Raw genomic sequence first — 24,632 nt, 5'->3', positions numbered from 1 at the left:
CCGTTATATGGGCAACATTATGTGGAATAGCTGTGGCCGGGGCATTGTCAGAGGGGTTTTCCCATGAAAAATATTCTGCAATTTTTAAACCAGCACATGGATCTGATTATTTTTGTAATTGCATGTAATTAAACATTTAGTATAGCCAGAGAGCTATTCAATAAATTGTATCTGTACAGCGCCACCTGCTGTTTTTTTCCCCTCTTATTTCTCTGTCCACTTCACTGAGGGGGACGCACATGCTCAGTTCCTTCCTTAAACTACTTCCTGAGCTGTGGTAGAGAGAGAGTGATGCAGCGATGAGGGCACACCCCCTAATGTGCAGCAGAAAGGATATACCCCCTGAGCTGCGAAGGTGAAATAAATCTCAGAGCAATTGGAACAATGGGCAGATCTCTGCATCCTTGTGAGGTACACGGCCGGTTCTAGCTTTGTTAGAAAGAGATTGTCATTTTTTTACATTAATCATGGCATATAACGCCTTTAAGTGGGGCATTGTGTTGGTGCACTGTTGGGGGCATTGTTATGGGTGGTATTTATGGCTGTTGCACTGTATAGCTGGCAGCTGTGACTTGGGCATTAAGTTGCATTGGTATAGGGGGAGTTTGTGGCTGTTATGGGGGCATCTTCATGTTGCACTGTTCTGAGGAAGGGGCATCCGGGGCTGCTGCCCAGTTATGTGGGGAATCAGTTTGTTTTGCAATTATGGGTGGGCATTTGTGTCTTTATTATTTTTAGGGGGCGCTGTGATAAGGGGCATATTTGGCTTTTGTATTGTTATGGTTATGGGCATAACAACGCACATATATGTCGTATACATGTCTGGGTGTATGTATATTATATTGTATACGTACAGTCTGGATGTTAAAGGGGTTAAACTACTGTCGTAATGATCTACCTAATGTCTGCGTATCTCCATTATAAACCTAACTAATATGGACAGACCCGATTCCCTTAATAATCTCAATTAGATTAGAAATGCATCCCATTAATTTTATATTCAGCAATCCTTTTACCATGCAAGTATTAATGTAGTGTAATGAATTCTTCAGGGTAATCAGATGCTGCTCTGAATCTGGAAGAAGCATGAGGGAGGCGAGTGGTCAAATGTATTTCATTTTAGCCGTGGACATGCAGGGAATGGAAATTTTCCATTGTAATTCATTTAATAAAGGGCCTTATGAAATCTGCGTACGGCCCTGTCTGCAGACAAAGCGCCGCAGGGAGAACGGGAGAGACGTCGCTGGATCTAATGGGCAAGTAATGCTGCTTTTATTATTTTATGGCATTTCCCACCATTGCACAAAACTGGACAACCCCTTTAAATGGCAGATTTGCACCTATGACACTGACTGACTGTTACATGTGCACTTGGCAGCTGAAGACATCCGTGTTGGTCCCATGTTCATATGTGCCCGCACTGCTGAGAAAAATGAAGTTTTAATATATGCAAATGAGCCTCTAGGAGCAACGGGGGCGTTACCGTTACACCTAGAGGCTCTGCTCTCTCTGCAACTGCCGCGCCCTCTGCACTATGATTGACAGGACCAGACAGTGTAAATGTCATCACTCCTGGCCCTGTCACTCAAGGTGCAGAGGATGAAGCAGTTGCAGAGACAGTGGAGCCTCTAGGTGTAACGGTAACCCCCCCACACACTGCACACGCCTTCCTTTCATACAGCTGATAGGCGGAGGTGCCGGGGGTCGGACCCCCGCCCTTCTTATAGTGATGACCTATCCTGAGGATAGGTCATCAATATTAAAAGCCCGGACAACCCCATTAACTCTTTCTGGGGGATATGAAAAAAAAAAAAACAACAATAAAGCCATTGCCTTCTTACATTGTGAATTTGGCGATGTTCACTTTTCGGCATAAATAACATGATAACTTTACTCTCTGGTTAGTACCATTATAGCGATACCAAATATATGCAGTTTTTTTTATTAAAACCTCTTTAAAAAAAAAAAAAAGAAAGAAAATGTTTTCCATTGCCGCATTTAACACCCATAACTTTTTTCTTTTTACAGAGCTGAGTAAAGCTACTTTCACACTTGCGGCAGTGTGATTGGGCAGGATCCGCCGATCTGGATGTGACTGAAAGCATTTGTGAGACGGATCTGGATGCGGATCCGTCTCACAAATGCATTGCAAGAACGGGTCCATTTCTCCGCTTGTCATGCGGACAGACGGATCCGCCTTGTATTTTTTTTCACATTTTTACCGGTCTGCGCATGCGCAGGCCGGAAGGCCGGATCCGGCGTTCCGGTATTTTGAATGCCGGATCCGGCACTAATACATTCCTATGGGGAAAAATTCCGGATCCGGCATTCAGGCAAGTCTTCAGTTTTTTTCGCCGGAGATAAAACCGTAGCATGCTACGGTTTTATCTTTTGCCTGATCAGTCAAAACGACTGTACTAAAGACATCCTGAAGACATCCTGAACGCATTGCTCTCCATTCAGAATGCATGGGGATAACACTGATCAGTTCTTTTCCGGTATAGAGCCCCTGTGACGGAACTCAATGCCAGAAAAGAACAACGCAAGTGTGAAAGTACCCTTAGGGCTTGATTTTTGTGGGCTGACTTGTAGTTTTCATTGGTATCAATTTGGGGTACATACAACGTTTTGATCGCTTTTTATTCTATTTTGTAGTGGCGAGCTAGCAATTCAGGCATTGTTTTTTATTTGTTTTTTGTTAGTTTTTTACGTTTACACTGCTGGATAAACGTCTTGATAATTGTATCATTTGGGTTGTTACAGATGCGGCAATATCAAATATGTGGAGGGGATTTGTTTTTAACTAAAACGTTATTTAAAAAAAATTTAACCACTTATTAGTCCCTTTGACATGTGACCCTCCAATCGCTTCTATAATACACTGTACTATTTATGTAGTACAGTGTATTATGCTGTCAGTAGGCTACTGATAGGCAATCTATTAGGCCGTGCCTATGGCATACACAGAGGGCAGACCTGGGGGCCTTTACAGGACTTCAGCGATCTCGTTCACGGCAGTGCCGATGGCTGACCGAGGGAGCTCCTCCCTCTGAAACCACTTAGATGCCGTGGTCACTATTGACTGCAGGATCTAGGGAGTCAAAAAAGCGAGATTGCCGCTTCTGTCAATCCGGGCCATTATAGCAGGAGCCTGGCTGTCATAAGAGTTCCTGTTCATCCCTGCACGGGAGAACCATGCAACGCTTAGGGTAAGCTGCCATAAAAATACAGTGGCCTAAAAGACTAAGGCCCCTTAGTGACTACCATAAAAAAGTATATTGGCGGTCACTAAGGGGTTAATATCATTGATTATCTTGTGACTTGGCACCTGTCATGGGTCAGGAAGTATTAGGCAGCAAGTGAACAGTCCGTTCTTAAAGTGGATGTGGAAACAAGAAAAACGGGCAAACGTAAGGATCTGAGGTGGAACTGTGATGGCTGGATCAGAGCATTCCTGCAATGGCAGGTGTGTTGCCAGTATACAGTGGTCAGAACTTAGCAAAAGTGGTCCAAGGAAGGACAACTGGTGAACCGGCAACAGACGAACCCATCTGGTATGTTCCTACAGAAGACCTACCATAACACAAAATGTACTGCTGGCTGTCAGAGAATGGTGTCCAAACACACAGGGCATCACAGCTTTCTACATAAGGGGCTGTGCGGTTGCAGACTGGGCAGAGTGCCCATGATGACCCCTGTTCACTGCCAAAAGCGCCAACAATGGGCACATGAGCATCAGAAGTGGACCATGATGCAAAGGATGAAGGTGGCCTAGTCACGTTTTCTTTTACATCATGTGAACAGCCAAGTGCATTTGCTTCTCTAAACTTGGTAAGAGATGGTACCAGTATGGGAGGAAGGCAAGCAATGGAGGCAGTACGATGCTCCTGGGAGACATTGACCGTCATGCTGTTACTGACACATATCACCTACCTAAACCCTGGCAGATAACAGCAGCACACATCTATTTACTGGGTGCTCTGGGTGCTCGCCCAGGTTGGTTCCCAGCTCCACCTCAGGAACACTTGCTCCAATATAAGTATAAAATTAGACAGCACTCCAAAATTGAGGGTGAAATAGTCGTTCAGGCAACGTTTCGGGCTATATGTAGCCCTTCATCAGGCCTTGTGTATAAGCACAATCATGTGGACGCCGGCGCTGGGGACAGCATCCCTAATGCCAGTCACCTCTTTCAGCAGGATTATGTGCTCTGCCTCACTGCAAAAAGGGGTCTAGAAGGGTTTGAGGAACATGCCTCACACACCCAATGAGGCCCCTCCTTGCAATTTACAGGGCTTAAAGGGGTCCTCTCACTTCAGCAAATAGCATTTATCATGTAGGGAAAGTTAATACCAGACACTAATGTATTGTGATTGTCCATATTGCTTCCTTCGCTACCTTGATTCAGTTTTTCCATCACATTATACACTGCTCGTTTCCATGGTTACGGCCACCCTGCAATCCATCAGTGGTGGCCGTGCTTGCGCACTACAGGAAAAAGCATCCGTCTCTCTGGTGTCCAGGAGCGTGGGAGCGCACATAGGCACGCATGCGCAGCAGCTCCCATCCTGGCCACCTCATATCTGCGCTGTAGCGGTGGCCGACGTAACCCCTGAATACAAGCATAGCATAATGTGATGGAAAAATGAATCCAGCCACCAAAGGAAGCAATATGGAGAATCACAGTACATTAGTAAGTGCCTTGTATTAACTTTCTCTACATGACAAATGCCACTTGCTGAAGTGAGACAACCCCTTTAAAGGGGTATCCCAGGATTTTACTCAGGATAGGCCATGAATATATGATAGACGGGGGTGCGACACCATGCGCCCCCGATGAGCTGTTGTCGGGGAGACTTCCAGAGCTCTGTCCAATGTGTAGTGGATGGAGCCGGTGACTGCAGAGCTGCTCCCATTCACTTTAATTCTCTTCACAATGGACGGAGCTGTGTAGTTCCAGCGCCAGCTTCCCGTGCTGGAGTTACTGGGGAACAGCTGGTCGGCGGGGTGTCAAGGCCCTACCAGTCAGATATTGACGGCCTAGGATGAAACATCAACAGTAAAATCTTGGAACACCCCTTTAAGTATCTGCTGTTGATGTCTTGGTTCCGGTGTCTTGGGGCGTCCATGCCTCACCAGGTCAGATATGTTTTACTGTGATAAGGCGGACCTGGATAGTCTTGTTGTTATGGCTGCAGTGAGATGACCCCGTCACTCCTCCGTTCCAAGGGGTCATTTTGGTGAACAGACGGAATATAAATGACGGATTAAGCCTTAGTTCTGTCACCCGATCTTTGCACTTATCAGCGCTGGGTCGGTGGGAAATGGCTGCCCCTGATTAGCACTGATAAGTCCACATTAATATTGAACACATCCTATCTGTTTTACGTGCACTGCATGAAACCCCAGCCCAGCAGGGTGCGTCCCATCGGCCACATAACTTCTGCAAACTGGGAAATTTGCTGTCATTTCAGTAAAATTCTGTCCCTTTTTAATATAAAGAGAGTTCATTGAGCGGCTGGGGCCAACGCCAGCCATACAAATCTTTCTAGTATCTCCTGAAGAAGCTGAGCTGTTCAGCAGCCGCATTCTGCAAGTCAGCAAACAGGCGCTTCCAATTAATTGCAGGAGTAGTGCTTCCAGCCCATTAGAAAACATTAAACATTTCTTTCCAAATCGGATCAGCTGAGAAGAGGAGTTGCTGCTGTCCATGTCTTTAACCATTTTATTACTGTTTGGCCTCATGCACACAAACGTATTCTGTTTCCATGTCCGTTTCGGGGTTTTTTGCGGGTAGGATGCAGACCCATTAATTCCAAAGGGTCCGCAAAAAATGCGGACAGCACACTGTGTGCTGTCCGCATCCGTATGTCCGTTCCGTAGCCCTGCAAAAAAAAAATAGAACATGTCCTATTCTTGTCCGTTTTAGGCATTGTTACAATGGATCTGCAAAAAAAAAAACGGGTGGCATATGGATGTTATCCGTTAAGATTTAGAGGGGTTGTCCACTTGGAAAAGATTATTATTTTTAATTATTTTTTATTATATGCACTTATATAGCTCATAATTCTCCTGAATTATGTAGGAGAGGACTCCCCTGCATAACGGAAACAGGACGGATCCGTTTTGCAGCCCATAGACTTCTATTATGGCAGAATGAATAGCGAAATGCTCTAAAGGCATTTCATTGTGCATTCCGTCATAGAATTGCGTTATGGTCCGTGGTAACGGAATCCATAACACAATTCACCTTTTACCAACAAACGAAGTGTGAACGAATTTCAAAATATGAAATTCGCTCATCTCTACTCACAATCTAAGGTTCCTATCAGTATGTCTTTGGAGTGTGGGAAGAAACGGGAGAACCTGGAGGAAACCCACGCAAACACGGGGAGAACATACAAACTCCATGCAGATGTTGTCAATGGTCAGATTCGAACCTAGGACCCCAGTGCAAGGCAGCAGTGCTGAGGAACCATGAATTCCAGGAAGCCGTGCAGCTGAAAATGGGTTTTGCTTCATAACATACGGTAATACAAGAAACAAGTACAATAACATGAACTTAATGAGTGGTAGACTGGCACATAGGGACAGAAGGTCCTGCCTGTAAGGGGTTGCAATCTCCAGGAGAAGGAGACAGTGGGGGACGTAGAACCTGCTTAGATACTAGTGTAGTGACAGCAGGGCATTGTAGGTTGTAGGCTTTCCTAAGAAGCAGGCTTTTCAGGTTGCTTTTGAAGGGGGAAGCACTCAGCTATCTCCAGAATTCCTACAGAAATTAATGGAGTGGTCGTACTCATGCCCAACTGGCCACTCCGTTCATTTCAGGGGGCTGCAGAGGGTACGGAGTCTCTGTTCTTGTGATCGGTGGGGGTCTCAGCGGCAGGACCTTCATCCATCTAATAGTTATCCCCTGTCCTGTGAATAGGGGATAACTTAAAGGCTAGGTATACCTTTGGAGACAATTTTTTGTTTGTGATCGCATTTTACTCATTTTTGGATAAAAATCATATTTTCAATTGGCTTTTATTAAAAATATTGAGCCGTTCTGTCACAAAGGGTTAACTGTTTTTCTAACTGTGTGATTGGTACTTTTCACTTTGTGCCGTCATATAATAATGCTTATCTCTAAACTACTGAGAGGTCATAAACACTTTTTTAAGCCACATTCCTATCAGTAAGAGAAGAATTGAGCTATAATGAGTGTTTATAATGTGAGAGAGCAGAGATAAGGAGTTGTCAGCTCCTCAACTGACGGAAAAGAGAGAAAATCCAGCTAGTAGAGCATCTCAGCTATGTACACAAAAAAAATTCCATATTTTTAATAAAGACCAATTGAAAAAATTATTTTTAGCTCAAAATATTACAAAAATATTACAATATCAAAATATTACAGGCATACCCCTATCAAAATTATGTGTTACAAGTTAGTGACCCTTTAATATCTGAGCAGTGGGGGGTCAGACACACGACACCCCAGTCAATCAACTGTTCCGGTATAGTTCCAGCGCTGGAACTACAAATTGTGAGTGGGATCTATCCACTACTCTGTGCGGAGTGTCAAAACGATGCCGATCAGGTATTGATTGCCTATCCTTAAGATAGGCTATCATTATTAAAATCATGAAATACTACTTTAATGTGAGCGCTAGCAGTAATACAGTATGAGCCTATAGAGACTCAACATGCGGCCTTCCTGAGATAAGCTAACCGTGATCCAGAATAACTGATCAGCGGGCGATTGACAGCTCTCCTCTTATACTGTGTGTAGCGAGAAAGCTGTCAATCAGCAGTAGGACTCATGAGCTCATACATTGCACTGGACTCCAGCGATCAGTTCAAATTGGAGCTGCTCAATAGGAATTTTAAGAATAAAGTAAGTGACCCAGTTGTTTTTTGCGTCCGCAAATTGTGTGTCCGCAAAAAAAAACGGATGCGGCATCCGTTTTTTTGGGGAGGATCCGTTTTTTTTTCCACAGATCCCTTGTAATAAATGGCTATCCTTGTCCGCAAATGTGAAAAAAGTAGGACATGCACTATTTTTTTTGCTGAAGGGAAACACGGACAACGGACGCGGAACACAAAAGGATGAACTATCAGCATTTTTTTTGCTGACCCATTGAAATGAATGGGTCCCCATCCTATATGCAAAATAAACGGAACGGAGGCCGAGAAAAACAACTGTCGTGTGCATGAGGCCTAACTCTAAGATGGGGAAGTGGATAAATAATAGTCCTTAAAGGAGTTATCCCATGACTTATGTAAAAAAATGAAAACCAGACATCATATAGTACATGACAATCTCTTTCTAACAAAGCTAGAACCAGCCGTGTACCTCACATGGACCCAGAGATCTCCTCATTCATTGTTCTGCTAGATTTATATCAAGCTGACAGCTCGAGGGGAGAGTCTTATCTGCTGCAGCTCAGGGGGCGTGTCTGTGCTCTACCTATCACAGCTCAGGGGTGTGTCCATGCTCTCCCTATCACAGCTCAGGAGGCGTGTCCATGCTCTCCCTATCACAGCTGAGGAGGCAGTTGAAGGATGAAACTGAGCATGTGCGGCCATCTCAGTGAGCAGGTCAATAAAATAAAAATAAAAAACTACATGTGGAACTCAGTGGCTATACACATTTTTTTTTATTTATATGCAATTATAAAAGTGTTCGGACCCAGGTGCTGGTTTTTAAATTGTAGAATATTTTTCGTGGGAAAACCCCTTTAATGTTACCTTCATTACTCTCTTCAGTTATTGAATACTACAGGCCTATAATCAGAGCAAAATGGTGTTGAAGCCTACCCCAAATGTGTTATGGGAGCACAGACTGCCAGTGGTAGTGATCTAGTCATGAGCATTGATGTATCATTGATTAGATTGCCCACTCGTTGGTATGAAAATACGTGAGCTGGCACTGATTTATAGGATCGTATCTGGTTGAGTCGCCCAGGTACCTCTCATTAGTTCAGAGATGTGCAGGATTGAAGTGATTTATACAATGTTGAATCAGAGCCCACTTACTGCATTACAGCCCTCATTGATCTCACCCATCATTTAGGTTAATGAGCTCCACCGCTCGCCTGACAATGCCGCACTATAGCCTATCATTATAAAAATTGTTGAGACAAAATGTTGCGCAACACATGTCATCGAGTAGCCCTAGCATTAAAGGGGCAGGGCACTGTTAAAGAGGTGTTCCCTGTGGATGTTACTGTTAAGGGGGCAGGCTGCTGTGGAGGTCACTGTCAAAGGGGCGGACACTGTGGAGGTCCCTGTTAAGGGGGCAGGGGCCACTATTAAAGGGGCACCTGCTGTGGAGGTCACTGTTAAGGCTGTAGGGTACTGTGGAGTTCACTGTTAAAGGGGCGGGGTGCTGTAGAGGTCACTGTTAAGGGGTGGGGGTATGTAGAGGTCACTGTTAAGGGGGGGTAAGTAGAGGTCACTGTTAAGGGGGGGGTGCTGTAGAGGTCACTGTTATGGGGGACACTGTCGATATCTTTTAACGACACACACAAACATTAAATGAAATAGATGAAATATACCCGTGCAAAGCCGGGTCCTTCTGCTAGTTACATATAGCAAGACCCAGACGAAGAAAGATGATGTCCTATCCATGCAGGGAGAGATCCGCTTCTCTGTGGGTAGTAGTATGACATTTGTCTGCTAGGCAAATACTGTATGTACGCTCCTGTCAGACTGACCTGCCTAATGAGAAGAGCATCCAGGCCCCAGTCATATCCGGCTCCAGGAGAGCCCGTAATCTAGTGAAAGGGATGTGCAGTAGCTGGAGGGTGGGCATAAAGGAAAGCTAAACACAGAAAATACACAAAAAGCTTTAAAAAAAATCTCTTCCTTCTGCCATTTAAAACCATCACCCACCTTTGCCAGCCACACCTGGTACAGCATATGTCTCTATAGGCCTCACATGGCAGTAGTGGAGCAGCCCTTATACAGTGCCTTGCAAAAGTATTGTATATTACAATATAGGCCAGCAGGTGGCAGCACTGAATTTTAGTATAGCTGTTTCTGTATAGAATAACGGAGCAAATGCCATTATACTAGACAAATTGTAATCTGATGATTGAAAATTGGGGTCCAAAAAGTTTTGAAAATAAAAAGAAATATTAAAATTCAAATCACCCCCTTTCCCCAAAATAAACACAAAAAAAAAACATAAAGGCCATCACCATGTGCAAAACGCCCATACCATTAAAATATAAAAAAAATTATCCCATATGGTGAATGGCATAACGGAAACAAATAAACAAAAATGGGCGATTCGCCATTTTTTCATCACTTCACAAAAAAATGGAATATAAAGTGATCAAAAAGTCACACGCACCCAAAATGGTATTAGCAAAAAGTCCAGATCATCCCGCAAGAAATAAACCTCTCACACATCTCTGTAGACATAACTATAAAAAAGATATGGGGGTCAGAATACGGCGATGACAAGTTATTTTTAACGCATAGTGAACCCGTAAAAACAAAACCCATAAAACTGTGGCGGAATTGCGTTTTTTTTTTCCAGTTCCATCCCATTTGAAAGCTTCCCTCTACATTGTATGCCAAGCCCTCATATGGCTATGTGAATGGAAAAATAAAAATAGGGATAGCTCTGGGAAGGCATGGAGCTAAAACACAAAAATAGAAGATCGCTGCGCCAGGAAGGGGTTAAACATAAAAACGTGATTTAAACAATAAGCCATATTCTGATGACCCTTTTCCTGTAAGTAACAATATAGTGCATGATGGTGTCCTGTGCCTCACAATGACGTGGCCTCTGACAATACTATCTACCACATAAAGCCTCATTCACACGTCAGTGTTCTCCACGGACAGCACACGTCCTCATTCATTTTAATTTGTGTATTCACCCATCAGTTTTTTTTACCACGGTCCGTGGGTCCGTGTTTTTAGCACAGATGCATGCTCTATTTTGTCCGTGCTCACGGATCCATCATGCCCGTTATAGTCTATGGGTCCGTGAAAAACACAGATGCAACACAGATGCCATCCGCGTTTCACGGATCATTAGGAAGAGATGCTTTGCAAATTATTTTTCAGCTGTTCAGTGTCAGTGAAACACGGGTGACACACGGACAGCAGACACACAGACCCGTCATGGACATCTTCACAGAGGCAGCACTGACCACCTTATCACAGATTTAAGCACGGACATGTGAACGAGGCTTTACACGGTTGTTAGACGCTTCATGAATGTTATGCTGTACCATGAAGTGTAGCAGTGGTAGCAGGAATCCTGGGCCATTACTGGTACTTCCAGCCTTAGGCGTTCCACTGATCCTTGGTGGCCTGGCTACAAGACCTCATGATGACTTCATGGGCACGAGGCAACACTGAAAGAGGCAGATATCCTGCGTGTGCCTAAAGGTAACTTTTGATATTTCTTTTCTTTTGTGAAGGCTAAAAGAAGGGAAGAAATCATTGACCTGCTGAGAAAGCAAAGAGAAGATCGTGTTAAGGTAGACTTCTGATGTTATTCCGTGAAGGATGAATACTGTTATGCCAGCGCCGCAGTTTTATTTACCCAGCTATTTGTCCCCACCAATTTCTGCCTGTTCCTGCACAGCGGGTATGGCCACTGGAGCAGAACCACTTTGGGCACAGCTGTACATCAACCTTATTACATTGTTATGCCATTGGTCCATGCCCAAAGCCATCTGTCTCCTCCAAGTGGGCATGGCCGCCAGAAGGTTCACCTTGTTTACCTGGTGGTTCGTCCCCACCAGCGTCCTCTGTGCAGCTCTGGCCACTCCACTCAAGCTGAGGCTTGCTCCTCTCCACCTGTACGTTGCACACTAGCTCTTAAAGGGCCAGTGTCCATCCACCTTACTCTTCCCCAGCAAGTGGCTGGCCACATTAGAAAGGGAAGGTTCCTGAGTAATAATAGGTTCTAGTTGTCTAGTTTTTTTTTACAAAGGTGTGCTACTTGCCTTTTTCGCTCTCCCATATACTGACTTCTGCCTGATCTCTGAATTTGACCCTTCACTGACTGACCCGACCTCTGCCTGATCTTCGTACTCACTCTGTGCTGCCTGCCCTAACCTTTTGGACTAGCTTTGGATTGTACAAACTCTGCCTGCCCTGACATCAGCTTGTCCCTGACCAATGTTCTTGCCTGAACCTTCGCACCTGTGTCTCTAGACCCCCCTTGTGCCCACTGTCTACCGAAGAGACCACTGCAAGCTGTAGCAGCCTGGCGGTTCCCCTGCAGCGGAGTCCAGATCCCTGTATAGCGGTTAAAGGGTCAAGGCCAGGGGGACCGCTTAGATGCTGCCCCTAAGAGCGGCCCAATCTGTTCAGTAGACACAGTGGATCCACGGCTGCTTTCTAACAGCCCCTAATGGTGGTAACAGCTATTTTAGTGGAAGCAACAAGGAGATTTTATATAAATATGTATGTGGTGCAATATGGTAGTTCCATAGCCATATCCAGTGTGTTGGGTATATCCTCTAAACAATGTATGCATCTGATTTATTAGTATATATTGTAATTAGGGATGAGCGAATCAACTTCGGATGCTTGATCCGAAGTCGATTCGCATAAAACTTTGTTGTAATACTGTACGGAGCGAGCACACCACACAGTATTACAACAAAGTTTTATGCGAATCGCATCCGAAGTCGATTTGCTCATCCCTAATTGTAATGGTGCAGACAATTTACGGAACATTCCTGTACACTAGCTGCGGACTCATTTCAGAGATTTGGAGAAGGTGTTTCACCCGTATTTTTGGACTGTGCAGTAGGGTTAACAGTAGGGAGGCAGGTGAAACTCCATACAGGTAGTGCCCTGGATGGATCCAAACTCATGCCAACCGCTGCACCCCCATGTTTTACTCTCATTTGGTATTAAATGATGCCCCAGCAAAGAATTACAATCTGTTAAGTGTATTCCACATAAAATATTGGTGTTTTTGCAGCGGGCAGAGTGCACACAATCGCTCTATAAATCTACATGGTAAGCACTGATATCTGCTGACGGCGAGGTGATTTTTCACTCGTTGTAATAAACTGTGGGCATTATATTTAACAAGGAAATGCAATCATCACAGAGTGATACTGCAGCGCGGCGGCGGCGTGGGACGTGGTGCATCCATCTGACAGCGTTACGACAGCTGCTGCCCGTGATTTATGAAGCCATTGCGCTGCCATTTTCTGCTGCCATCCTGATCCTTATTGATCTCGCTTTAAATTCTGTATTAATAATACATTGTAGGTTATCCCATTGCTGGACGGCCGCAGCAGTAATTACCGCTCCAGCTTTTCTCTGCTGTTTGCAAACACAATAGAAAACGCCACAAGACATATTGCTTCTCTGGCCAGGCTAGCCGACTGGCGCATGCACTGCAGCACTTAGCCGGCATATACACCTTGGCACCTAAAGCTTGGGATGATGCATAAAATGAATTTCCACCCACTGAAGCTTTTATATGATTTATACCAGGCTGCTCAATTTAAAGAGACGGTGTCCAATAACTCCACTGAAGTTTTGCTGTGATCCACTGTGTTTTCAGGAGTCCTTAGTACATTGCTGACACCTTAAAATCCCTGCTAGTCCATCAGACGCTGTCTAACTTTCACTTAAAGAGAACCTGTCCGCTTTCCAGACTTCTCTGTTTCCGTAAAAACATGTATTCCCCATAAAACAATGTTTCAGAAGCATGATTCTTCATCGTGCCGAACAACGGGGGCTTTGCCATTACACCTAGAGGCTCTGCTCTCTCTGGAAATGCCACAACCTCTGCATTTTGACAGGACCAGGCAGTGACAACGTGATCACACCTCTAGGTGTAACAACAACGCCCCCGTTGCTCCTAGAGGCTCGTTTGCATATACGAATGCCTAGCAATGCGGGCACATATGAACATGGGACCGGCACAGATGCCTTCAGCTGCCAAGTGCACAGGTAACAGGTCAGCCAGTGTCATAGGGACAAATCTGCTGACGAGTGCCCTTTAAAATGCCACTGTTATGAGGTCTTGGTGCCTTGGTCTCTTTTAGTCAATACTATCACCCAGTCAGTGGTATTGGGTGCCCTAGGGTTCACCCGCATGTCCTTTTCAGAGGGGGTGTGGGGGCAGCGGATAGCTGGATGCTGTTTCAGCTCCTTACAGTCATGTTATAGCTGTTTTTAGTCAAGTATGACAGAATCGTGATGGACAGTGACACCTTAATAAAATGTTCTTTCACTTAAAGACTTTGAACACCCTTAAGAGCATTTTTTAACTGAAATGCATGTATTTTAGGCGACAAATAACTTTTATAATTGGGCTTTATTATACATTTTTCACCATTTGGCTTCTGCAGCTTCTGTGTTTCACAATACAAGGTGCAGAGTGCTGCTCTCCATCCATCTCCAGCCCCTCCTGGCTTCTCCTGAGCAATCATATAAGATCAGTTGTGGTCAAATCAAAGGTGAAGGGCTGGAGATTGAGCCGTCAGAGAGCCCATTTGATGGATTTGTCTGTGAACTGCGTTCTGCAGCTTCGTATACTGTGATACAAAGAAGCTGCAAACGCCAAATGTAAAACACAATTGCTAAAAATACATTTAGACAAAATCCATGCATTTTAGTAAAAAAATTATAAAAAGTCTCCAAAGCATCACACGCCATGACATTTTGTTATGTGTCTTTATAACATCGTCTGCCTCTTTCTGGAGCTGCGATGCACAGGGTTACGGTAAGTGCAATATAAATCCAGTGGAATTTCAATTTCGAGACAGATAAATGCAGTTCAGACGGCCCAGTCCACTCATTTTCCTGTCTGCACTTCATTACTGACTCTTCTGTTATATCTATTTTATTTTTATCTAGAAGCATTATGGTGTCTGCTTGCTGTAGCTCTGGGCCTCCACTTACTGATCAGTCCAGTATATATAAGAAAGGCACTTTCTGCATCAAAAATAAATATTTGATCTGATAATTTCTAAAATTTTACGAACCTGTCGATGATTGTATTAAGACTGGTGTTTCCTATGCCATTCTTAATAAAAATAAAAAAAACAACCTTTTGACGTACAGTACTACACAGTCCAGTCACATTATTATTATGACCACCAGCAAATATCCAAAGTAACCTTTGTGTGCAGCACAGGAGGCACCTAGATGGGCTGGGAGTGACTCAATAAAGTCCAGGTAGGTTGTCACAGCTGCTGGAGGGGGAGTGGTGGAGGATCCATAGAGCGAACATTACGATCATGGTGGTCTTACAGATGCTCAGTTGGGTTCCAGTCTGGGGAATTAGGGGGCCAGGGTAGTACTTGGAAGTCTTGGTCATGCTCTTCCAGTGAATGTTGGACATTTGTAGCCATGTGACATGTCACATTGTCTTGCTAGAAGATCCCTTAGGCCCCAGGGAAGACAATCAACATGTATGGGTGTATGTGATCTGCAAGGATGGAGTCATACCCAAATCTGTTGAGGGTGCCGTCCACATGGATGGGTGGGCCCAGAGAAAGTCACGAAAACATCTCCCAGACCAGAACGCTGCCACCACCAGCCTGTGTTCTTCCAGCAATGGTTGCAGAGTGTTTGTTCTGTGAAGTTTCCCGCCTGACACGCCAACATCCATCTGTTTGATGAAGCAGAAAACGTGACTCATTGGAGAGGGCAACCCTTTACCAATCAGTGGAGCTCCATTACTGCTGTGTTCAGTCCGCCATTGAGCACCTTTGTAGCGGACGTTCATCTCTCTCATCAATAGCACATGGTGGACCGGAGTTTCCACATTACTTATTGGCTATGGTACCATTTGTCCTCTCACCATACACTTTCACCACAGCAGCACGAGATCAGTTCACACTGCGCAGTTTCAGAAATACCGCCACCCTTGGCCCGAAAGCCAATAATGATCCCTTTTAGCAACTATGATAAATCGCCCTTTTTTTACCCATGACAGTAACGAAGGGTTATTTGTGTGCAGTCAACCTGCCCACCAAGCCAGCTCACCACACCATATATACCCACCAAGCCAGCTCACCACACCATATATACCCACCAAGCCAGCTCACCACACGTGACTTCATTTATGAGTTAAGCGCTGACGACATCGAAAGTAGGAAGTGGTCAAAATAATGTGCATGTGCCACACTTATTAAGAGGTAATACACTGTTATATCTTTGGGAGTTTCCTGCCCCTAAAAAAGTGTAATGTGCGCCAGTTTTCTGAGGCCCATCCACTCCTGCCTGGGGGGAAAAAGTTGTAAATTTTACAAAGTGGCACTTGGAATTAAACTAAATTAAACCCCTACCTCTTCAACCAGTGTATCGTCAGGTGTTCTGGGAGTCGGGCCCCTACCGAGCTAATATTGATCCTGAAGATAGGTCATCAATATCGTAGCACTGCACAACCCCTTTAACCACAGCTGGACCTTTAGACAAGGAATGCTGTAGTTATTACACTTTGATTTTTTTTTTATTGAATTGTATTCACTTGTATTGCTTTCCTCTCTTTAGAAAGAACTAATATTGTTCGGGCATGAACCAAATATCCCTGTAGAAGACAGAAGGTGAGTTACTACATTGTATTTCTGTGTGTAATAATGTAAGTTTTCCCACTAAAGCCCAGTACAATTTATCCAAAGGACTTGTCCGATAAGTGAGATCCCCACTGATCAGAAGGACAGGTTGGCTGTTTCCATAATTCCCATATTACCTGGAGGGAGTTGTGAGCATGTGCAGCTCGTCAGGATGCACGGACCAGCAGACGCCTCTTCTGGCAGATCCTCTTGATTGATGTGAGGGTTCGAAGCATCGCTTACGAAATCCCGCTCCTGTGCCGTTCACTTCTGTATTCGGCGCAGGCTCAGTGAGTGAAGGCCGCTCTCCTGATGCCGGCTTCCTCACTGTGACGTAGTCGGCGCATGCGCAGTGAGGAATCCGGCACCATGAGCGCATCATTCACTCACTGCGCCTGCGCCGAATTCAGAAGTGAACGGCGCAGGCACGGGATTTCGTAAGCGATGCTGCGAACCCTCACATCAATCAAGAGCAGCAGGGCCGGCAGAACAGGGGACCTGGGCGGGATAAAGGGTGAGTAGACGGAGCCTCTAGGTGCTGATTTTAGGCCCACATAGCACCTAGAGGCTCATTAGCATATTATAAAAATGCTTCTTTTTTCAAAACGGCTGCAGGGAGAAAGGTAAAAAACATACTGTTATGTAGAGCTGACATTAGCGCATCGCTATATCAGTCAGCTACATAACAGTATTTCTGGTGGTAGAAACCCTTTAACATCACTTTGTTCGCATCTCTTCATTTAAAGGGGACACATCACTTTGAAAATACAATCCTATCCCATCTGTGGGCAGCAGGTTTTAAAGCAGAAGGAGCTGAGCAGATTGATATACAGTTAGGTCCATATATATTTAGACAACATTTTTCTCATTTTTGTTCTGTACATTACCACAATGGATTTTGAACAAAACTATTTAGATGCAGTTGAAGTTCAGACTTTCAGCTTTAATTCAGTCAATTGAACAAAATGATTGCCTAAAAATGTAAGGACCTAAAGCATTTTTTTAAACTCAATCCCTTCATTTCAGGGGCTCAAAAGTAATTGGACAAATTAAATAATTTTAACTAAAATGTTAATTTCTAATACTTGGTTAAAAACCCTTTGTTGGCAATGACTGCCTGAGGTCTTGAACTCATGGACCTCACCAGACGCTGTGTTTCCTCCTTTTTAATGCTTGGCCAGGCCTTTACTGCAGCGGTTTTCAGTTGTTGTTTGTTTGTGGGCCTTTCTGTCTGAAGTTTAGTCTTTAACAAGTGAAATGCATGTTCTATTGGGTTCAGATCCGGTGACTGACTTGGCCATTCAAGAATATTCCACTTCTATGCTTTAATAAACTCCTGGGTTGCTTTGGCTTTATGTTTTGGGTCATTGTCCATCTGTATTATGAAACGCTGACCAATCAGTTTGGCTGGATTTGAGCACACAGTATGTCTCTGAAAACCCCAGAATTCATCCGGCTGCTTCTGTCCTGTGTCACATCATCAATAAACACTAGGGACCCAGTGCCACTGGCAGCCATCCATGCCCAAGCCATCACACTGCCTCCGCCGTGTTTTTGTCATGCCCTGCTCAGGTTATCTGCGGAGGTCTGCCAGGTTAGCAGCACGTGTGTAATCTTTTGTTTGTTTTGGGTTTGGAGTTGAGCTGTATCCGCCTCCCTTCAGGTGCACTGGGTGGGGTCATTTGTGTGAGTTTAAATTACACCCCTTCCCGGTGTCCTGTGCGGGTTATAGCTTCTATCTTGCTCTGAGGAAAGGTGGATATGCTGTTTCTGCTCAGCTACAAGATAAGTTGGTTTTGGTTTCCTTTTTGTGTTCTGTCTAGGCTGTTAGAGAGACACCTGCTTCCTCCGGGTCCTGAGGAAGCAGGCTGCCTCTTTCCACCATCTTAGGGACTTTAGGGAATCTTCAGCCTTTGGCATGGGGGCACGTTGATTCCCACCTTTAGGGTCTGAATGTGGGCACAGAAGTCCAGGGAGAGCTGGTAGGGAATTGTCAGGAGGTGACCTTTATCCCCAGCTTCTGGCCTAGACGCTTATTTTGAGGTTTTCTGTGTGTTTATTGTATCTTGTATCCTACCCAGCGTGACAGTTTTACAGATGATGTGGTATGCTTTGGATCATGAGCTGTACCATGCCTTTGCCATACTTTTTTATTTCCATCATTCTGGTAGAGGTTGATCTTGGTTTCATCTGTCCAAAGAATGTTCTTCCAGAAGTGTACTATTTTGTACAGATGTTTTTTAGCAAAGTCCAATCTAGCCTTCTTATTCTTGAGGCTTATGAGTGGCTTGGGCCGTGCAGTGAACCCTCTGTATTTACTTTCATGCAGTCTCTTTATGGTAGATTTGGATATTGATACGCCTATATCCTGGAGAGTGTTGGTCACTTGGTTGGCTGTTGTGAAGGGGTTTCTCTTCACCATGGTAATTATTCTGCGATCATCCACCACAGTTGTCTTCCGTGGGTGTCCAGGTCTTTTTGCATTGTTGAGGTCACCAGTGCTTTCTTTCTTTCTTTCTCAGGATGTACCAAACTGTAGATTTTGCCACTCCTAATAGTGTAGCAATTTCTCGGATGGGTTTTTTCTGTCTTCGCAGATGAAGGATGGCTTGTTTCACCTGCATGGAGAGCTCCTTTAATCGCATGTTTACTTCTCAGCAAAATCTTCAAAATACAAGCACCCACACCTGCCTATGAGCCTTTGAGGCAATTGTCCAATTACTTCTGGTCCCATTAAAAACAGGGTGCCACATGTAAAGGAGCTGAAACTTCTAAACCCTTCATCTAATTTTAATGTGGATACCCTCAAATGAAAGCTAAAAGTCTGGACTTTATGTCCATGTCCATTATATAACTATAACTTAAATACAGTACAGACCAAAAGTTTGGACACACCTTCTCATTCAAAGAGTTTTTCTTTATTTTCATGACTATGAAAATTGTAGATTCACACTGAAAGCATCAAAACTATGAATTAACACATGTGGAATTATATACATAACAAACAAGTGTGAAACAACTGAAAATATGTCATATTCTAGGTTCTTCAAAGTAGCCACCTTTTGCTTTGATTACTGCTTTGCACACTCTTGGCATTCTCTTGATGAGCTTCAAGAGGTAGTCCCCTGAAATGGTTTTCACTTCACAGGTGTGCCCTGTCAGGTTTAATAAGTGGGATTTCTTGCCTTATAAATGGGGTTGGGACCATCAGTTGCGTTGAGGATAAGTCAGGTGGATACACAGCTGATAGTTCTACTGAATAGACTGTTAGAATTTGTATTATGGCAAGAAAAAAGCAGCTAAGTAAAGAAAAACGAGTGGCCATCATTACTTTAAGAAATGAAGGTCAGTCAGTCAGCCGAAAAATTGGGAAAACTTTGAAAGTAAGGGCTATTTGACCATGAAGGAGAGTGATGGGGTGCTGCGCCAGATGACCTGGCCTCCACAGTCACCGGACCTGAACCCAATGGAGATGGTTTGGGGTGAGCTGGACCGCAGAGTGAAGGCAAAAGGGCCAACAAGTGCTAAGCATCTCTGGGAACTCCTTCAAGACTGTTGGAAGACCATTTCAGGGGACTACCTCTTGAAGCTCATCAAGAGAATGCCAAGAGTGTGCAAAGCAGTAATCAAAGCAAAAGGTGGCTACTTTGAAGAACCTAGAATATGACATATTTTCAGTTGTTTCACACTTGTTTGTTATGTATACAATACCACATGTGTTAATTCATAGTTTTGATGCCTTCATAGTCATGAAAATAAAGAAAACTCTTTGAATGAGAAGGTGTGTCCAAACTTTTGGTCTGTACTGTATGTTTTAGTAAACAGGTAATAAAAACTAAATTTGTGTCAGTGTCCAAATATATATGGACCTAACTGTATATCATTTTGAGGGAAAAGATTCAGTAAGACTTATATTTTATTAATTTAAATACCTGCTTATTCAGAGCTTAGGAGTCCAGTGGGCGGTCCTGCTTAGTGATTATTAACTATCTCTTACTGCTAATACCACCCATTGGACTTCTTAGTGTGTGTGTATATATATATATATATATATATATATATATATATATATATATATATATATATATATGTATATATATATATATATATATATATATATATGAGCAGTGATTTAAATTAAGAAATCACATGTTTTATTGCTTGGACTGCGGCTTGTCAGGGTCCCATTAACATATCTTTTCTGCTCAAAATTCTACTGGTTTCCTTTTACTGGAGAGAGAATCCACATACAGATTCCAAAAATGAACCAGCACATTTACTTAGGGTGTAAATGGAGAATAAAACAACATATTCAGTAGTTCATAGTACAATAAATGAAGGAAATTACAATGTTACTGAAATATTTTTAAAGGTAAGTTTTCTTTTTAATGTTTAGATCTAATTACCTCGAATGTATTGTCCTATTAATTGTCCAGCTTCTTACAAGTGTTAGCCACCTCGCCGATCAGCTGTTGAGATGTAGCTAGAGTGCCTGAGCTACACAGCCCCGTCCACTCTGTAGTTTATGCAGTGGGTTACTGCAGTTTTTACTTTAATGGGAGCAGTGCTGCAGTAAATAGTTCTACCCACTACACAGTTGTGTAGTTTAAGCACTGACTTCCATGGCCGGAGCTACACTGAAACTGCTGACTGATGGGACCGCGGGGTGTTGGACCTCCGCTGATCAGATAGTGATGTCCTATCCTGAGGTTAGGGTATCACTTGTACATTGCTGGACAATCCCTTTAATTAAAGGGATTGTCCCTTGAAAAATATTCTACAGTATTCAAACCAGCACCTGGATCGGAAAACCTTTGTGAATTGTTTGTAATTAAACAATTAGTATAGCCCCTGAGTCATTCAGTAAAATATATCTGTACAGCGCCACCTGCTGTTTGTATTTTTTCTTATTTATTTGCCCTGCTCACTGAGAAGTCCGCACATGCTCAGTTTAATCCTTCAACTGCCTCCTGAGCTGTGATAGGGAGAGCATGGACACGCCCCCTTACCTGCAGAAGATAAGACACGCCCCTCGAGCTGTCAGCTTTATATAAATCTAGCCGAGCAATGAATGTGGAGATCTCTGGATCCATGTGAGGTACAGGGCTGGTTCTAGCTGTGTTAGAAAGAGGTTGTCATATGCTATATGATGTCTGATTTAAATTTTTTACATTAGTCATGGGATAACCCCTTTAAGGAAATGGTATATCCATGACTTTTATCATCTCTCATTTGTCTAAATGCTCATGTTTTATTTCTCAGTATTATCTGAATATAAATTGTGAATATGAATTGAAATGAGACTAGGGTTTACTTGCCCGTAGTGCAGATCTCACTGTGTCTATGTGATCAGGGCGAGACCTCTGTATTGATTGTGCAGCCATTTAATCAACGCTGAGACAAAGATTTACCAACACTGCTGTAGGTGTTTCTGTCAATGTTAATAACCTCATGTAACAAGAACAGGAATACAAAGCACATTGTATCACTTATGGCAGTATTCAAAGATACATCAGCTACATGCATTATAAAGTCTTGTATAAAGGATTAGTGGTGGGAAATCTATTTCACACGTGCCATAGGTCGGCCAGTTTCACAGGTACAGATCTGCTGACAGATGCCCTTTAAAGGGGTTTTCCAGGACTTCAAATAGGTCAATATCAGATCGTTGGGGTTCTATCTCCCAGCATTCCTGACTATCAGCTGTTTTCATGGACTGCTGATCAGCAGAGGTGTCGGGAGTCTGGATACTGTAGGTCATCAGTAGTTAAAGGGGTTTTACAGAAATAATTTTTTGTTTATCCAAGTGCCCGCAGCCTGCCCCCGAAACAGATGACTTGTACTCACCTTCTCCACACTGCTCCAGTCCACGCTGGCCTCGCCGTCTCCATCTTCCAGTCCCTTAGCTGTTTACATATGGCTAGCTATGGTCACATGTACCACTCCACCCAACGACTGACTTCAGCAGTGATGCCCATGGCCAGCCGGATGTAGATAGCACAGGGAATGGAAGGTGGAGGCAGTGTGGAGGACCGAAGCAGCGTTGAGCCGGTAAGTATGAATCTTCCGTCTCAGGGGGCAGGCTGCGGGCACTTGATAAAAAAATTATTATTATCAGAAACCCCCTTTAACACTTCACCATTGAACTTATGAACCCCTTTTAACTTTTTAGGGACATAAAGGGAAGCAGGAGATATGAACCCTTTAGCAGAAAAACAGGGTCCCAAGTCTTTGCATGGTGTGCTATAAAGTGGGTCAGCACAGAGGTGCACCTAGCCTTTCTGAGGCGAAAACTGAAATGGCGCGCCTGTCTCCCCAATGCCAATTTCTTAATCTAACCCCATCCCTTCTGCCCATGGACTTTCGGCTGCCCCTCTCTTGCACCTACCTGGTGCTGCTTGGCCTCATTGGTGGTCCACCCCTGTCAGCACAGGATTTTGATCTACATGATTTGAATTGTGGAAAACAACCTTGGCGCAGTGAGTTGCTCTTGTCTTCAGTCATTAATATAGTCCTGTAAGGAGACCTTTTACATGTGCCAATGATCAGCCCAAAGGAACGCTCATCCCCATTTATTGGCCTGTGTAGGAGGCCCACCACCGGCTGATCGGCTCTGTTATACCAGCATGAAAATTATGTTTTGTCGCCAGCACTTCACCCCATGTAAACAGGGAATGTGCTGCTGACAATATGCAAACTGTATGGGGGACAAATGATCATAGTCAGACATCCTCCATTTATTTTGAATCGGGCCATGTTAAAAAAAATAAAAAATAGCGTAACCAGCTTGTATATACTGTAGGTGATAAAGCCCTTGAAATTGCACCTGTAAAAGGACCCTAAGCAGGCTCCAAAACAAGAAGACAATAAATAGAAGTTTTATTAGGCATTTCAGCTACTCTTGGATCAATTATTATTATTATTATTATTATTATTATTATTATTATAAAAAGATAGGTAAAACACTACACCACAGATGGAGTATGCTGCAGTATTTCACTCTACTATTTTTCCTGCAGGTTACCCACACCAGATATGGAAGAGATGGAAGATATAAAGGCTGTAAGGCAGCTTGAATAACTGGAATCTCAACAAAGGGGCACAGATTTCCCCAGTACCTGTTTATTATCCATTTCCTTTTTTGGCCAGAGTGTTTGTTTTATGCTTTAAGAAATTGCATAAGTGAATATAAACACTGTAATACAATCTAAGATTAGCGTCCCCACCTACTCCTTGGTGGAACTTGATGGACTTACAGTATGTCTTTTTTTTCAACCGTATTAACTATGTTATTGGTATATAAAAAAATCTGCATATTACACAAATATCTTTTTTAAATTGGGAACAACTAAAAATGTCACTAAGGCTACATTCATATGTGCGGCATAGCTCTCCAGCAGAGAATGCCTGGAATCTGTATAGACCAACATGTTCAATTCTTGATTTTGCTGTATATCCATGATTTCACTCGACTGGACCATATTAAAATATCTTTTCTAATAAAACTGTTTTGAAAAATTCAAGCATACCAGTGCCATGGTAATTTCTTTTTTGTGAAGAGTCTTGAAGTTATGCAGATTAGGTAGGGGAACCATGACCTTGTGTCCATGGTGCTTAGGAGTGTTGTGGTATTAAGCAGCTCCCGAAAGGGACCTAAATTTCTTTTTTTTCTTTTTTTTTAACTGGTTTTATTGAAGTTTAACAAGAGGCATGAATCATGACATCAAGAAGCCGTTACAGCCCACGCAGGGGAGTCACAGGCCTCATATTGCACTATCCAAGAACATGACAAAAAGAGACGATATCTCACACAAGAAACAATCACATCAAAATCGACAGAAAATTGTGTTCCATTGCATACTATACAGACACTTATTACGTCCTTACAGAGTATCAATTAGCGGAGTATTGCAATCAGGGCTCCCCCTGCACAGAGTACATATGTGTAGAATGCAAGGTCTGAGAAGATGAGCACCACTCTCCCCACACCTTCTGAAATTTCTGCGGGCACTTTCTATGGGCATAAACTACTTTCTCCATAGAGATAGCATGATTTACTAATGCTTTCCACTGAGTGACTGTAGGGGGTCT

General features: G+C 43.5%; 1 protein-coding gene across 3 annotated transcripts in view; it reads left to right on the top strand.

The window, feature by feature from the left end:
* Window positions 1–24,011, top strand: part of HOATZ (HOATZ cilia and flagella associated protein) — a 58,169-nt gene extending 34,158 nt beyond the window's left edge. For 2 of the 3 annotated variants that reach the window (XM_040426524.1, XM_040426515.1), the window contains 3 exons: window positions 11,424–11,483; window positions 16,480–16,532; window positions 23,561–24,011. In XM_040426524.1, the coding sequence (XP_040282458.1) occupies window positions 11,424–11,483; window positions 16,480–16,532; window positions 23,561–23,621 (174 nt within the window). In that variant the 3' untranslated portion in view covers window positions 23,622–24,011. The remainder of the gene's footprint in view (window positions 1–11,423; window positions 11,484–16,479; window positions 16,533–23,560) is intronic. The other variant, XM_040426533.1, reaches the window with a different exon arrangement.
* The last annotated feature ends 621 nt before the right edge of the window (window positions 24,012–24,632 follow it).

Source organism: Bufo bufo, chromosome 1 (genome assembly GCF_905171765.1).
Source record: "Bufo bufo chromosome 1, aBufBuf1.1, whole genome shotgun sequence".
NCBI lineage: Eukaryota > Metazoa > Chordata > Amphibia > Anura > Bufonidae > Bufo > Bufo bufo.
Note: the sequence above shows the minus strand (reverse complement) of the source record. Positions and strands in the feature narration are given on the sequence as shown.